The sequence below is a fragment of the Ochotona princeps genome, chromosome 24 (assembly GCF_030435755.1).
Source record: "Ochotona princeps isolate mOchPri1 chromosome 24, mOchPri1.hap1, whole genome shotgun sequence".
NCBI classification, from domain to species: Eukaryota; Metazoa; Chordata; class Mammalia; order Lagomorpha; family Ochotonidae; genus Ochotona; species Ochotona princeps.
The window spans coordinates 10,121,723-10,137,254 of NC_080855.1; the positions used below are offsets into that span (position 1 = coordinate 10,121,723).

The 15,532-nt window shown below is 57.2% G+C and overlaps 1 protein-coding gene across 1 annotated transcript in view; it reads right to left on the bottom strand.

The window, feature by feature from the left end:
* Positions 1 to 3,844: 3,844 nt before the first annotated feature.
* The window catches only part of CORO7 (coronin 7), a 45,520-nt gene continuing 33,832 nt past the window's right edge, over positions 3,845 to 15,532 (bottom strand). The window contains exons 10-28 of the mRNA XM_036492966.2: positions 11,786 to 11,840; positions 11,331 to 11,388; positions 11,110 to 11,255; positions 10,932 to 11,024; positions 10,636 to 10,767; positions 10,020 to 10,146; positions 9,437 to 9,612; positions 8,929 to 9,037; positions 8,736 to 8,822; positions 8,509 to 8,651; positions 8,332 to 8,436; positions 8,156 to 8,241; positions 7,412 to 7,553; positions 7,236 to 7,325; positions 6,035 to 6,151; positions 5,674 to 5,809; positions 5,267 to 5,358; positions 4,550 to 4,636; positions 3,845 to 4,443 (exon numbers count right to left, since the gene is read on the bottom strand). Coding sequence (XP_036348859.2) covers positions 4,438 to 4,443; positions 4,550 to 4,636; positions 5,267 to 5,358; positions 5,674 to 5,809; positions 6,035 to 6,151; positions 7,236 to 7,325; positions 7,412 to 7,553; positions 8,156 to 8,241; positions 8,332 to 8,436; positions 8,509 to 8,651; positions 8,736 to 8,822; positions 8,929 to 9,037; positions 9,437 to 9,612; positions 10,020 to 10,146; positions 10,636 to 10,767; positions 10,932 to 11,024; positions 11,110 to 11,255; positions 11,331 to 11,388; positions 11,786 to 11,840 — 1,987 coding nt within the window. The 3' untranslated portion in view covers positions 3,845 to 4,437. The remainder of the gene's footprint in view (positions 4,444 to 4,549; positions 4,637 to 5,266; positions 5,359 to 5,673; positions 5,810 to 6,034; positions 6,152 to 7,235; positions 7,326 to 7,411; positions 7,554 to 8,155; positions 8,242 to 8,331; positions 8,437 to 8,508; positions 8,652 to 8,735; positions 8,823 to 8,928; positions 9,038 to 9,436; positions 9,613 to 10,019; positions 10,147 to 10,635; positions 10,768 to 10,931; positions 11,025 to 11,109; positions 11,256 to 11,330; positions 11,389 to 11,785; positions 11,841 to 15,532) is intronic.

Consider the following 15,532-nt stretch of genomic DNA (forward strand, 5'->3'; position numbering starts at 1 on the left):
GGGGCGGGACGCCGGCGATGACGCACCGGGAAGGGCGGTGTCGAGCGCAAGCCCCGCCCCTGAGGGGCCGGGAAGCTCCGTGCATTCTGTCCCTTCCCAGGTTTGTCATGGCGCGAAAGGTGCACCCCTCTCAACTGTGAGCCGTTCTCCCCTTACTTTTGCCAGAGTATTTGGAATTAAGACATTAATCATCTGAAACAAGCCAACATATGGAGAAGGCCAAATCCCTCAGTACGTTTAAGAAAAGACAACTCTTGGGCCCAGCGCTGTGGCCCAGCAGCTCAAGTCCTCACCTTGAACGCGCCAAGATGCCATATGGTTGCCGCTTTTAATCCCGGCAGCTCCACTTCCCATCCAGCTCCCTGCTTGTGTGTGGCCTGGGAAAGCAGTCGAGGACGGCCCAAAGTCTTGGATCCGTGTGGGAGACCCAGAAGAGGTTCTTGGTTCCCGGCTTCGGATCGGCGTAGCACCGGCCATTGCGCTCACTTGGGGAGTGAATCATCGGACGGAAGATCTTCCTCTCTGTCTCTCTTCCTCTCTGTATATATCTGACTTTGCAATAAAAATAAATAAATCTTTAAAAAGAAAGAAAAGAGGACTCTTGTTTCTTTTTTAAATTTTGATGATCTTGGGCTCGGCAGCGTGGCCTAGTGGCTAAGGTCCTTGCCTTGATCCCATATGGCCGCTGGTTCTAATCCCGGCAGCTCTACTTCCTCTCTATCTCTCCTCCTCTCAGTATATCTGACTTTGTAATAAAAATAAATCTTTAAAAAAAATTTTTTTTGATGATCTTTACATAGTTGATTAGGGCTCAAAGGGTCAAAGGCTACAGGAAAATGGGTAAGATCATTGTTTCCACATTCTCTTTTTTCCTTCCTGGATCTGGGGAAAGGGGAGAGGCAAAGGGAGGAGTCACACTCACCCTCCCTATCATCCCAGGGTCCCCGATGTGGGGCATGCTCCGAGGTCACCGCTCAAGTGGTTTTGATAGTTCAACTTCTGAATTGGTGCCAGTCTCCCCATTCCAAGCACAATGAAATCTCTCCAGAATCCACTGGCTGACATAGTCCATCTCAGTGTCTCCACTTGCCCAGATTTTCACTGCCACCAGTTGGCTGGGGCAGTTGATCAATTTTTCTATTCTGTTGTGGTGCCAGGTGTCCTGTGCAGGCTCCAATGTATTACCATATTCTCCAAGTACACCTGGATATGCTGTCCAACACTGCTCCGTCTGAGCCTCTGAGACAGCTCAGCTTTGACACATGGACTCCATGGTCAGACCATGGAACCTGCACTTCTCTTCATGGTTGGGGTTCTGAGTCTGGCAGGTTGATTGGGGAGATCCCCCAAAAAACTTCATCTGTAGTGATCCCAGACGAGATTCTTGGGTATGCTTGCCAAAACAGGGTCCAGCACAGTCAGCCTATGCATATTCTGGTGGTTGCAATTGCTGGGTCAGTTCTGCCTCCAGCCCCTTCTTCTACACAAACCAATGGGTGTTGGTGCTCATCCCAACCCTGCCCACCACACACTTGGCCACATAAACCAGTGGGAGCTGCAGCCTAGTTGGAGCGACTGACAATAAGTCTCACCAGGCCTGCCTCCTGCCCTGGTTCCCATGCTTGCCAGTATGTACAGCAGACTGGTCCAGTCTGTCCCACATCCCATTCAGCTCACATACACGTCAATGGGCATTGAAGCCTAGTTCAACCCAACCAGCCCTACTATCCAGCCCATACACCTGCCAATGGGTGCCACTCTGTCTAGCCATGCCTGCCCCAGTCCTGGTTCTCATGCTCATCAGACAGAGTGGGATTCCAGGAGGGAAGTGTCCACTGTTTCCCTATTGGGCCCCTTTCCACTCTCAGATCATGCGCTCTTCAAGTGGTTTTGAAGTTTGGCTTGACAGAATTAGCCCCCCATTCTAGCATCTGCTAGCTAATGCTGTGGCAGAGCCCAACCAGCCCACATCCACTCTTTTACTTGCACCAGTAAGAACAGTCAACCCAACATGTTTTTTCCCTGGTCCAGCTCACACGAGGCCAACAGGTGTTGTAGCTCTGCCTGGTCTGGTCTGCCCCCTAACATTCTCCAGTGGGAGTGGTGATCCAGCAGGGGAGCCCTCCACATCCCCCTACCAGATTTGCCGCATCCCCCTCAGTCTTGCATGTGCTGGTTGGGTGTCTAACTTGGTCTGGCATGACCTGCCTCACCTGAGTTTTTGCTAGTGGGTGCTACAGCCTGGCCCAAACTGGCTCACCCTCAATTTCAGCTTAGGTTGGTGGGGGTTACAGCCTAGCCCAGCACAGCCAGGCCCCTGTCCAAGCCCTTATCTGTACTGGTGTGTGCTGCGACCAAACCCAGCCCACCCACAGTCCATTCTGGTGCTCAGGTTTGCCAGTGGGTGATGTGAACTCCCCCTGCTTGGTTCGCCCCCAACCTGTGCCATATATATGCCGGTGGGTACCATTCCCTAGCCTGGTCTGGGCTGCTCCTTATCATGGTTCTTGTGCTTACCTGAATGGATTCTGTCCTAACAGAGAAATTTCCCAGGCTCTTCTATCACAGAAAACAGGAAATTTGCAAGCAAGCAGGCTTCAGTCCAGTTCCCTTGTGCACCCTTAGGGACATTTGTTTGCAGACACCTCCCAGCTTTCCCTGTTAACCTCCTCAGTGAAGCCCCCTTAATCCCACAGAGCTGTGCCTTGCCCGCCAAGTCTCTAAAAAGAAAAAAGGACAATTTAGATGAGATATAACTCACAGGATATAACAATGCAACATTTTTTATTTTTACGAAAATGTTTATTTACTTCAAGAGCAGAGTGACCGAGGGGGGAAGGAGAGAGGGGGAGATCTTCCATCCACTGGTTCACTCCCCGAGTGCCTCCAGTGCCTGGACCAGCCCTGTGGGTGGCAGGAACCCAGGTCTCCCAGTGCATTAGCAGGGTTGCTGGATCTGAACCAGGTGTTCCCAGACACTCTGACAGGGGATGCGGCTGCCCTGAGAGGCCAGACCCTATACTGGCAAGCACACCCATTGGGCCACAGAGCCTGCCACAGCTCGGCACTTTGTAGTGCACCAGCCATGCTCTTGGTGTTTTCAGGGCGGCCAGCACCATGGGAGTTCCAGGACATACCAGTCACTGCCCCTCCTCCCCCACTGCCATAGCCCCTCTCTGCCCGGCGTTGTGACAGGGTCCCAGTCCACCCTAGGGTCTCCTGTCCTCCTCTCTGTGCAACACCTCCACACACATATCTGATCTTGTCCATCTTTCCCAAGGCTCTTTAGTCCCTCCACCACATTCGCATTCTCTAAGCCTTTTACACCCCAGTCTGTGGCCTCTAATCTGTTCCCTGTGAACAAGACTCTCACCTCTCTTCCACTCTTGGAGGTCAAGTGTTTGGAGAAGTGTCTGGTGGGAGCGTGAGCAGGACTCTCCCACATAAATGAAATCTCCCTCAATAAATGAAATCCGGGCTGCCTCTGATGGCTCTCTGGACTGCTGCCCCTCCCCCAGCCAGGGCCCTTGCTGTGCTGGTATGGGAATCTCCTGGCCACCTCCCCCATGCCCCTGCACGTGTCACTGGCCTCGGTGTGGCTCCTGCCACTCTCTACCAACCCACTCCTCCCATGAGGCTATGAGCTGATGCCCTCCTGTTCATGACTGCATGCCACCATCCAGGGTCCAGGGCACCGCTGGCAACTGTGTGTCCAATGAACCAAGTCCCAGTGGCCCGGGGCAAAGCCCTGAGGCACCAGGAGAGCCAGGGCCACATCACCTGTTCCTACTATTATGTCCTTGCCCCTCTCCAGCCAGCCCCAAGACAAGCACAGCACAAGGGGTGGCCAGCGTACAAAGGTTTAATTGTTGAAAACATCCAGGGCAGCTGTGGGCCAGTCCCTGTGGGGCACCTACCCTCCAAGTTGGACCAGCAGATCTGAGATGCTCCCTTCTGGCTTTGAGCCTGGGCAACTGGTCCCAGGCCCCTGAGGCTGGTGCTGCTCCAAATCACTTGGTGGGGGGCCAGCCCCCCAGGTCCATGATGAACTGGGACAACAGGCAAGATGGGATGGCAGGTGGTAGCTGAAAGTACCAGCTTGGATCTGCCCAAGCTGGGATTGCCCCTGGTCAACAGGAAGGCAGGGCAGACGAGGAGCCCGGGGCCTGCCCAGGCCCACGCTGTTCACCCCCTGCCCACCCTCCCATACCCTTTGCTCCACATGCTAGCAGGCATCTGAGAACAGGCAGCCAGGCACAGAGAAAGCAGAGGTGAAGGCAGTCCACAGGATTGCAGGGCCCAGAGGCCATGGGCCAGGACGTGCTGGGCAGGGGAGGCATCTTCCAGATGGAGAGGAAGCTGTGAGAGGTGCCGGGGTACCACGTGGTTCTAAGACATGGTAGTGGCAGGTGAGGCCAGCAGTGACTGGTGGGCAGGCTAGTCCTGGGGGCACAAACCGCAAGTGGGAGGGAGGTAAGTGTGCTCCAGAAGGGAGGTGACTCAGGGCTGCCTGTGGGTGTAGGAGGAGTGAGACCCACCGGCCACTCACCCACTCATCCTCATCCACTCCTTCGAAGGAGTCCTGTGGCAGCGGGTCCTCCCGGTTGCCTAGCTTGGCCACCATGGCACTCAGCAGCTGGGGGTATGGAAAAGGGCCAGAAAGAAGGGTTGGGAGGGGACTAGAACTCTCTGAACCCAGAACAACCAAGCCCCATGCCTCAGGCCCAAACACTCTTGGGGAAGCCATTTTCTTGATGAGCCTAGGCAAAGCTGATGGGTTTTCACTGAAATAGGTACTGCAGTCAGAAGAAGAATGAGAGAGAGGAGGAGTGGAGACAGGAGACCTCAGACAGAAGTGGGCTCTGCCATAGAGAGGTGCCAGAGAGGAGTCAGGACAGAGGTTGGGTCAGGAAGTCTGGACAGAGGCTGTGGTAGTGGCATCAGACACAGGTGTGGCCAGCTCCATACCATTCCTCAGATTTTCAGTTGCACACTGGAATGTCGAAGGCACTGGGAGCCCCAACCTTTGGATTTGGCTGCATTAGGCCTGGCTGGAGGGCTGCTCAGTGCCCCCACCACTGCCAGCTTCTTGTAGGTGCTGGGGTGGGGGTTACACCAAGTCAGCAGTGGTCTCCCTACTGAACTCTGGCATGGAGCGGGTGTGATGTGTAGCTCCACTGCCAGCCTGGGGCAGAGTTGAAGAACTGGACAGTGGGGCGCAGCCGGGGCCCTTCACCCAGTCATGGCAGCCCTCTCCCTTGCCTACCTCTTCCTTTTTTTGCTGGTCTGACTTCTCTTCCAAGTACTGTGCTGAGGATGGGGCCCGCCGAGCAGATGCCTCACGGGGGGCTTGGCTCACTTGGGCACAGTAAGGACAGACATCAGAAAGTCCCCTGGATGGACCGCTTGGTGCCAGTCCCTACAGGATTCCATGGCAGAATTCCCAGAGGTGGCACTAGCAGTGACCATAGCCTCTGAGTATCAGAGTATGCATGTGGAAGATCCAGGGGGTGAGGGTGGGGACTTGCCCCTGGGACTCAGGAGATGGGGTAGAGATGGGCCACCCCCATCCTTAGGAATGCCAGAGGTCTCTGTGTGCCAGCAGGCATGAACAGCTGGACTTGAGCCTTCAGCCCCCCTCTTGTCCCCTACCCAGTCAGTCCTTCACTCTACCTGGGGTCATGCCAGGGGGCTGTAGGCTCAGCAGGCGGGGCTTCCCGTTAGCACCTGCCAGCCAGGCCTCGGCACTGAGCACAGGCTCCCAGATCACTGCAGTGGCTGGGAACACGTCATCCTGGAAGAACTCTTTCTGCGGAGGCAGGAAGGGATGCCTGAGACACTGACCAGAGCCCCGAGGCACATGTGCTCCTCCCCAACCCCCAGCCCCAAGTCTGTGCTTGGTTCCCAAGAGTTTCTGCGGGACAAGGGGCAGGAATCCCAAAGGGCAGTGACAGGGTGAGACCCAAATCTCCCAACAGATGTTAGGAAGCAGCTGGACAGGGTTGGGCTTTGGAGCCCTGGGCCTCCATCTCACCCGGACTCGGGGCAGCCGGAAAGCCACTGGCTCTAGGGAGGTTTGGCGCAGCCGCAGGCATCGAGCAAATTCCACTTCCCGCACGTCACACTCCGTCTTGGGCAAGAGGACGAAGCCCTGAGGGTGGGGGAAGGGTAGAGGAAGTTGGGACAGGAGGCCAAAGCTTCTGGAGACCACAGGGCCATGGTCATCCTGGTCTTGGCCATCACAGGCTTGTGGGGGCACAAACCAGCAGAAGAGTGCTGTGTCTTTCAAACTAATTTAAAAAGGGAGAATAATTAGGAAGTGACAGGAACAAACTGAGCGTAGACATCTAGTGTTATTCCTGGGTCAGTTCCAGGACCCACTGAGCAGACTAAACCTGCAGATGCTCCAGTCCCTTACCTAAAATACCAGGCGCTGGCACAGAACCCTCCAAGCACCCTCCAAGCACTTGCAGTCCTTTCTAAATCACTCACAGTGCTTAACACAATGCAAATGCTGTGTAAACAGCTGTCATGCTGTGATGCTTAGAAGTCATAGTTAGAAAGCATATAAATGTTCAGTGCAGAAGCAATTAAAAACAGTTGACCTGGGGATGCAGCACCTGTCTGTGTGTGCGTGTGGAGCTGTGTTTATTACCTGAGTTTTTATAGGTTCATGTAATGTAATCTCATATAATGTAATCTCATGCAGTTTATCATTTAATAATGGCTGAGCATAATGGCTTGTTTTCAACATCCCCAGACAGGAGTGGATTTTTCTGGTACTTTCTGTTCCCTGGAAGGGACCACCCCTGTAGTCCCAAGAGTGTCCTGGCTCCAGTCCCAGCTACTCTGCTTCCTGCTAATGCATCCTGGGGAGTAGGAGATGATGGCTGCAGGACAGGTAGCCTGGGCACCCACGTGATGGGAGACCTGGATAGATTTCCAGATGCCTGGCTTTGGCCTATCCCAGTCTTGGAGGCAGACAGAAGATGGATGTGTATATATCTGTCATTTTGATCTTCTAGTAGATGCAAACAAATAAGTAAACTATATATATATATATATTTAAAAAATCCTAGACATTTTCACAACTGGCTCCTGCAGCATCACCCCACAGCTCCCACTTGCTGAACCCACAGGCTCCTGCACTTCCCCCACGTAGCCACATGGGGGCGAGGAAGCTCTGTGGTGCTGGTTGAGGATGGGAAGCTGGTCCAGCAGGAAGGTGGCCTCACCTTGTGGGGGTCAGACGATGTGAAGCTATTGCATTCCAGGAAGAAAGGAGCCTCGGGGAGCAGTTCATAAAGGAACACGCGGGTATCACCCTGGAATGAAAGAAACTGACAGTGAAGTGGCCAGAGGTGAGGTCCCTCCCATCCATCTCACCACTACCCACACCTGTCCAGCCCACCTTGCCTGTGAGGAGCACCAGGCCAGTGTCCGGGTCATAACTGGGCAACAGCGTTGAAGGAGCCACATCCAGGCCCAGCACTGCCATGGGCCCGCCCTCCAGGGCTCCAGCTGCATACAGGAGCAGCTGGCGCTCACTGCGACTGTGGAGAAGCCAGGCAGAGGCAGGGCCTTAGCGCTGGAGAGGCCAGGCCAGTCCAAGACTTGCCCGGAACCCTTTCCCGGGCATGGGAGAGGCCGAATGTAAAGCTGGCAGCAGCCTGGTTCTAATCACTGCTGCCCAGCCCTGCTCTGCCCAGTCCTGGCCTCCACACCCGTCCGGGGGCCCACATGCCTGGACTTCTCCCCCTCAGCTCCACTTGGGTGGGTCACTTCATGCCACCCACACATTAACGTAGCCTTTGTGACCTGACTTTGGTGACACCTCCCTTGAGAAGTCCTCCCTGGTCCCTGCTGCAAGCACAGGGTGCTCATCTTTCAGGCCAAGGTCTGTTTGCTGTGCTTCAGTGACGCCTATCCAACACGGCAGTGGGACCTGCTCTCAACCCTTTGGGCCCTCTCCAGCCCCACCACCCACATCCAGCTACCCAACTGCTCCTCTGTCCATTGGCCCACCCACCCACCCACCCACCCATCCAGTGAGAGGCAGACGCACGTCCTGTCAGTCTGCCATGGTCTGACTGTGGGGATGGGGTGTAGAGGCAGCTGCTGAAGCCTGGGGATAGTGGTTTGGGGGGGTCGTTACCTGTCAAAGCCAGACACCAGCAGACAGCGACCATCGCACACCCAGACAACCCGGGCTCCTCGGGCCCCCTCAGGCCCTGGCCCTTCCTGTGGAGACACAAAACATGAAGCCCAGCTAGGGCCCTTGAGCTGCTGGCAACCCCCACCATGCCCTGCTGCCCATACACACTTGCTCACCTGTAGGGGCTCAGGCCCATGCAGGGGTTCATAGACGCGTACACGCCCATCCTTGCATACGGTGGCCAGCTGCTGTCCATCAGGACTCCAGGCCAGGCTGAAGATCTGCCAACACGGAAGGGGTTGAATGGTGGCCTTTGGCCTCATGGCTGGCATCTGCCTTTACAGCTGTCCTACCTGGTCCTGGTGGCCCCGCAGCCTCATCTGCTCGGCTCTTGCTCGAAGGTCCCAGATGCGAACCGTGAGGTCAAAGGAAGAGGAAGCCAGCACGTCAGCTGCCCGCGGGTGGAAACGCAGGGAGTAGATCTTCTCTGTGTGGCCTGAGGGAAGGCCAGGGCGGGAGGAGTGAAACACAGATGCTCCTGGAGGCCACTGCCCCTCCGCAGCCCCGGGGGCTTTCTGACCTGTGAGCACTGCGTCAGGCGTGGTGAGCACCTCTTCTAGGCCCTCTGGGGGTACCCGCCACAGTCGGATCCTGGCATCCTCACCAGCTGCAAGAAGTGGCTGCTCGTCATTGCTGGCCTAAGATTCCTGGGCCCCCTGCTCTCACTTGGGACCTGGGGCCTGCTCTCAAGCCCAGGCACCCAGCCTCCTTACCCACAGCCAGGCGGTGGGGATCAAAGGGATCCCAGACTAGATCCATTACGGCTGCCCCGTTCTGCAGCGTGGGCAGTGCTGTGTCAGGCAGGCGACCAGGCTTCCGCAGCTGTGGGAGGTACCCCCATCCCACAGCCATCAGCACCAGGCAGGGGCTGCCACCCTGTGCTATGAACCCAGGTGACACTCAGGGAGCCCCAGAAAGTGAAGGGGTGGCAGTGTGGAGGAAGCTCAAGTAGGCAGCCTAGAAGGCCAACTCTGCCCACCCATTACACAGCTGTATGACCCAGCCAGGTCACGCGGTTCACTGTGCCTCGTCAGCCCATCTGTGTCGGGGAGAACAGGAACAGGAGTGGCATCTACTGCATGGGGTGCCTCGGCTGACTACAGGGTCTGCCTCTCCTGGATACCCGTCAGTAAGTTACCAGGGGTAGCTAATGCCCTCAGTGCCCTTGCTGCCTGCTTGTAGGGACCTGAGGAGCAGTCCTGCTGGACTAGGGCAGCTTACCTCCAACACAGCCACCTGCCCCCCGCTGCTAAGCAGAGGCACGGCCACACGCAGCCGGTTGGCACAGAAGCCATCACTCTCGCCGGGTGTGGTGAGGTTGAGCCCCTTGAGGTTGGTGATGTGGCTGTCTCGATGCAGAATGGTGCCCTGAGCATGGCGAAACTTGGAGCTGGGGCCTGACGGGCAGCAGGGACACCGAGCCATGTGTGAGGATGCTGGGCCTACAGCCCTGCCCCTAAGTCCAGGAATGCCAGCTGCCCCCAGGGAAAGAAGATGTATGGTATGGGCCCGAGCAGATGTGTGCCAGGACACAGTGTGCCAGGACTCGTACCAAGGGACAAGGCCCTTATGTGAAGCTGGACTCTCTTAGGGGAACCTGGAGCTCTAGGAAGTGCTGCTTGGAACCCTACAGCCCAGGCCTCCTGTAGTCTCTACATGTGAGAGAGTAGCCCCATCCCAGCCCCCAGGACCAATGACTCCATTGGGAACCCGAAGTCTGGTTGAACAAGGGGTGTCCCTCTGGGCAGGGACTATGGAGTACACAGGACAGCTCAGGGCTCCTGTGGCAAGGAGTGACTCTTACCCAACAGGCTCTGCAATGACCTCTGGCTGGGGCTGGTCCCGATGCCACTGGTGCTGGAGAGTGAGGGCCCCAGGCTGGAGGGCGTGGAGGGTGAGGTGAGGGAGCTGGGTGGGGAGGAGAAGCCCTCCTGGGAAGAAGCACCCTGGTTAGCACACAGGCCCTGGGGTGAATGGCCAAAGAGGGGAGTCCAGACCCAACCCCTGGGTCACTGGGGACTCCAGGCTGGTCAGGCGCCTCTGCTGTAAGCATGAAGGAGATGGAGGTTGGTGGACAGAGGGATGGTGACTTGGGACAACACTGAGGAGGAAAAAGACACAACTCTGAACTATAGGGACAGCAGGTGGCAGCCGCCACTCTCCGCTCTGGGTGTGAGATCTGTGAACATTTAAAGAGAATCCAAAAAATGGTTTTGATGTGCAAAGTCTGGCTTTTCAAGTGTTTGCTCACTTGAGGAAACACTGCCAAGCTCTGAATGTGAGCTTCGTGCATTTTTCAGTTTCCGTTATGCCTGATGGCCATGAGGAATTAAGATATATCCCCATCTGGTGGCCCAGGTCACTCTAAGCACCGGCCATGGCCTCAGCTATGGGAGGAGGAGGGGCAGCCTGCTACTTACACTTGGGCTGGTATCATCCACGGGCATCTCTGCAGGCTGGGCCATGCCAGGGGGAGGCTCCATAGGGGGCACCAGGCAGGAGGTGAAGCTGGGATGGGGTCGGCGGGCTGGGTTGAGACTGACCTTCTGCACCTGTGGGGAGGTTGCTGGTTGAACCAGTGGGGGGTCTGGGCCCCCCAGGTCAGAGGGGACTGACCTGGTTAGGGAGAGGGGGCAGAGAGAGGCCTAGCGACTTGGGTGTAGATAAGCTAGGGGCTTCCAGGCCACTGGAGCAGGAAGCCAGGCCTTGGCCCTACCTGCTGGTTGCTCCCAGCCCACCAGGCATGAGAGTCAGAGGCAGGCATGCAGCCAGCAGTGTCCGGGAACAGGTCCTCATGGAACTCCACAGCCTGAAGGCAGACGGGCAGGCTGCTGGTGAGGTCCAGGTCCCTGTTCCAATGCCCAGCCCCAGCTTCCCGGGCAGGATGCCTTCACCTTGCGGGGCACATGGTAACTGATGGGGATGATGGCAGTGTCGCTCAGCTGTAGGACACGCAGCACCTCGCAGTTCATGACAGTTAGTGCCCGCCGGGGAACAAGAACTGCCCCTTGCAGAATGCCCTCCAGGACACACTGAGTCACTGCCGGATACCATAAGACAGTTGGTGGCAGCCAGGGTGTGAGGTGGGGTGGAGGGTGGGATAAACAGGCCTCACCTGGGCTCAGGGCTGGCTGTTGCAGGGTCACCTCATAGCAGTACAGCTGACTTTCGCCCTGAAACAAGACCAGATGTGGTTCTGTTTGCTGCCCACATTGTTGCCCCTGCTGCACCCCAGTACTCTGGGGACAGAGGCAAGACAGCCACCTGTGCAGGGTTCACACCTGCTGAGCACCAAGCTGGGCCCTGGGGGTCTTCCGCTCACTTGCTGCTCATCACAGATTCAGTGAGTGCCAGGGGCTCTATATAGGCATGTGGGGTGCCAACTGCCTGGCCTCCTGAGGTTGCCGTTTCAGGGGTACCACTCAGCTAGACACATGGGCAAAGGCCTGGAGGTGGCTGTGCCTCTAGGTGAATACAGGCAACAGCCTGGGCCCTGTGGGGACAGCAGGGCGGGCACAGCCTCTGGGCTGGAGCCCTGGGTGGCAGATGTTGGGAGAGACTCTTTCTTACCTTTCCTGCCAGTATAAGCAGCCCCGAGTCTGGGTCCAGCAGAGGCATCAAAGACCTGGAGGGAGAGGAATGGCAGGTGAGGCCTGGGGACCTCAGGATCCCAGTTTGGAGCTCCAGAAGTTGCCACAGTAATAGTGAGACACTTGGGACCCTTCCTCCTCTACCCATGCTGCCCATATGTGAGCCCAAACCCACATGGCAGGATGTGTACAGGGCCTGGGTACAGGAGAGTTCAAGCCAAGTTCTTCCCCCTTGCTCCACTGAGACCTCAGCCCGGTTTCCAGGCCAGTGCCACTGGGATGCCCATGGGGTCTCTGGGTTAGCACTTCAGGGTCTGCATTCCCAGTCAGGACTACCTGTGGATGGGCCCCAAAGATTGCCAGCTGGCCACTCAGGCTCTGCATTAACGTGTGGGGCTCCTGGTGTCCCCTAGCTCCTCTGCACTGACTGCCAGGTACCAGTGATGAGAAGCCTCCTCCCGCTGCTGGCTGGGCTCCTCCTGTCCTCTCTGTGATCAAGGCAGGAGGGATGCTGGCCCTGTGAGTGCTGTCGTCTGGGGCCAAAGCTCCAACAGTGGCTCTCCTCTGCTCTCACCTTCTTGTTCCTGGGGACCCCTGAGTTGGGCCTCCCACCCTGGTGCAACACTCAGCCTCAGTCCACTGTGGGCCCAGTGGTTAATCACCCACCTGCAGCAGCTGCTCTGTTCCTCACCCAGGTGACAAGTGACACAACTGCCCTGCCACCCGCCCACCCATCCCTTCCTGGAGAGTTGCCCTCCCCCTCCAGGAGCCACAGAAAGGACTAGGACGCTGGGTGGGGTCCTGGGTGTCTCCACCACTTCCTGGAGTATCCTGGGCTGGTCACCTGTGAGTAACACAGGCCCCTAATTATCTCAGCCTCAGCAGGGTGAGCTGGGCTTGGCCCTGACCTCCATCTGGCCTGACTACCGCCTACTGTGGTGGTAGAGGGGGTGGATGAGGGACACAGACATGGTGTGACTTTGAGTGTCCGACATGCTGACACCAGCGCCAGTGGGGACAGCAGAAGCAGGTCCCACCAACATCCACTCATTCCTTTCACCAGCTAGCCTCTGCCTGGCCCTCGGCTCAGGCTGTAGGAATTGCCAGAAGTGAGGACAAGAGACCTCAGCTGTCCTCAAGCAGTTTACAACTTCATGCAAATCAGAAATCACCCCACAGATATTACACACGTGTGCGGGAAAAGTGTGCCTGAAGATGCAGTGGGGCTAAGGAGGCCACAGCCTTGGGGAAATCCAACCTGCCAAAGGGAGGAAGGACCAGCAATGAGCAGTGTGTGCAGGGCCTGATGCAGGTGAGCCTAACGCCTGCAACAGAAGTGGCGAGGATGCTGGGCCTGGTGCCCTGGGTGGGGAGTTCCAGTTCAGGAGAGTGAGTCAGGGAAAGCTGATGGTGAGTTGAAGCATGGCAGATGGGACAGGATGGGTGCTGAGCAGAGACCACAGGCACAGCTGTGTAAGGCCGTCTGTGGCATGGGAATAGGTCATCACGCATGGCTCAGGGCCAAGGTTCAGAGTGGCTACGTGGGCTGGGTGGGCACTCCTGCGGCCCCCCTGTTGCCTCAGTGGCCAGGTGGGAGAAAACCAGGCCTATGGGTCCCTTGCAATATGGGTAGCTCACCTGTCTCATTAGCCCTAGCCAGCCACTGACTCAGGAGTTGGGGGCAGGGAGTTGCAGAGGGTAGGGCCACCTCCTCTGACAAGTCAGGCCAGTCTTCCTTGCTCTTGGCAGAGCATTTTGGGCAGCTCTGCCAGGTGGGGGCACCCTGCCTTCCAAGGCATGGCCCAGGCCAGAAATGGGGTCATGGCATCCAGTGGCTGGCACGGGCCTGACCCCAGACCTCATAAAGACAGCCAGGCTGGGATCTAGGTCCAGAACGCAGCATGAGTCTCACTCTGGCAGGGAGCCAGAGGTGGTGAGAGCTGCTGTTGCCTTGGCACACACAGGTCTACAGCCTCAGAAAGGTGGAGGGTGGCTTCGGGGGGAGGAGTGGGGTGTCAGCCTCCTGATAATGCCTGCTGCCCTGCCCTCCCACTTGCCACACTCCACACTCCTGTACTTGGTGAGCAGCGTGCTTGCTGGGAAAAGACTACAAGACTCCCTCCTCGGCCTTCTCCACCCCAGACCTCTGGTCCAGAGACATGCAGGCACCTTTGAGCTGTCCCAATCACCCAAGCTACCACACTCCCTTCTCCATGGTCCTCACAGAAGTTCCTGGTAACTAGTTTACAGGGGTAGGGAAGAAATCCTTGAAAGCATGCAAGGAAAGTCTGGACAGCCCGGAAAGGCGTCTCCTGAATCCCCCTTTGATGTTTCTGTGTGGATGGAGTATGAACCCAGGGCACAGGACTGGGCTGGAGGTGGACATTCTGATCAGGTGTGAGAACTGGCCACAGACGGGAAGAGTCAGGCTCAGGGTGGGTGCTTGGATGGCCTCAGAGGGCACAGGGAAGAACCGTGGGAGTCTGACCAGCAGCCGCACAGCGCTGGTGGCCAATGCACACAATTTGGGAGCAGGTGAGAACCCTGAGTAAGCGAGAGCCTTCATGCCTGGTGAGTGGTGGTGGTTCCGGAAGATCAGTAAGCCAGATCCTGGCCCAGTCTTACCTGAGACATTCAGTTCATCCAGCACGAGCTAGGAAGCCCTTTCTGGATGTGGAACTGAGTTGTCAATGTTGAGCTGAGAAGGGATCTCGAGGAGGTGGCCATCCCAACCCCTCTTACATGACAGCTGGTTAGGGGCCACCATGAAGACCATGCAGCGCCCCTGGTCGATGTGGCATAGCATCCTGGGACGAGGCTTTGGGCACCTCCAAGTCGCAAGCCAGCCCAACTAAAGCCCTGGTTATAGGCCAGGCTGGAGTGGCTGCAGGGATCCAGGGCTCTGCGGAAGTTGGGAGCTGGGCTGGGTCCCCAAAGACTCTGAGGCATCACTGTGACCACAGCCGCAAGCAGGCGGGGGTGTGCTGCGTGCTGGGGGAAGGGCAGCAGAGCATTTTCCTGGAATCCTCGGAGGCAGGGGATTTTTCTGGGTGAGTCCAGCCCCTGGCACATCACACACCCCTCCTGCCCAATGACTATCGACTGCAGTCCACAGCACCCCCCGCCCCCGGCACAATCCGATTTTGGCACTGCCAGTAACTGCAGGCAGTCACTTCCCTTCTTAAAGTAGTCCCTTCACTCTTCACCCAAAAGGGGTGGGAGTGCAGGGGGTGCTCACAGCCCTGTAGTCATCCTGGCTACAGGGACCACAAACTCAAGTCTGGCAGTTCCTGTGAAGGCTGACAGTGTGGCTTGCCCTGGAACTTTGGAATTTGGGATTAGCTGCCAACAGCAGCACATGCAGAGATTCCGTCTAAAAATCCAGATTTCTGGAGCTGGTCTTGGGGGCTGGGCCCTCCTGCCAGCGCCAGGGGTCTGCCTCAGGCCTCTGTCACCTGCCTCTACCGCTTTCACATTCGTGATCTCGTTTGAGATTCACTTGCTTTTCACCCTAACGCAGAAACCTCCCCGGTTGTCACTGGGCTGCGAGGCAGCAGACAGACTGGAGCCCGGGACGCCAGACTCCAGACCAAATCGCTCCTTCTGCGCGATCCGGGAGGTGGCGGGGGTGAGGACCAGGCCAGTCCGGCCCAATGACCCCCGGCAGCGGGGAGGGGCGGAGACTTCCAGAGCTCCGCCCACGTCGCCGACCAATGAGAGGCGACCC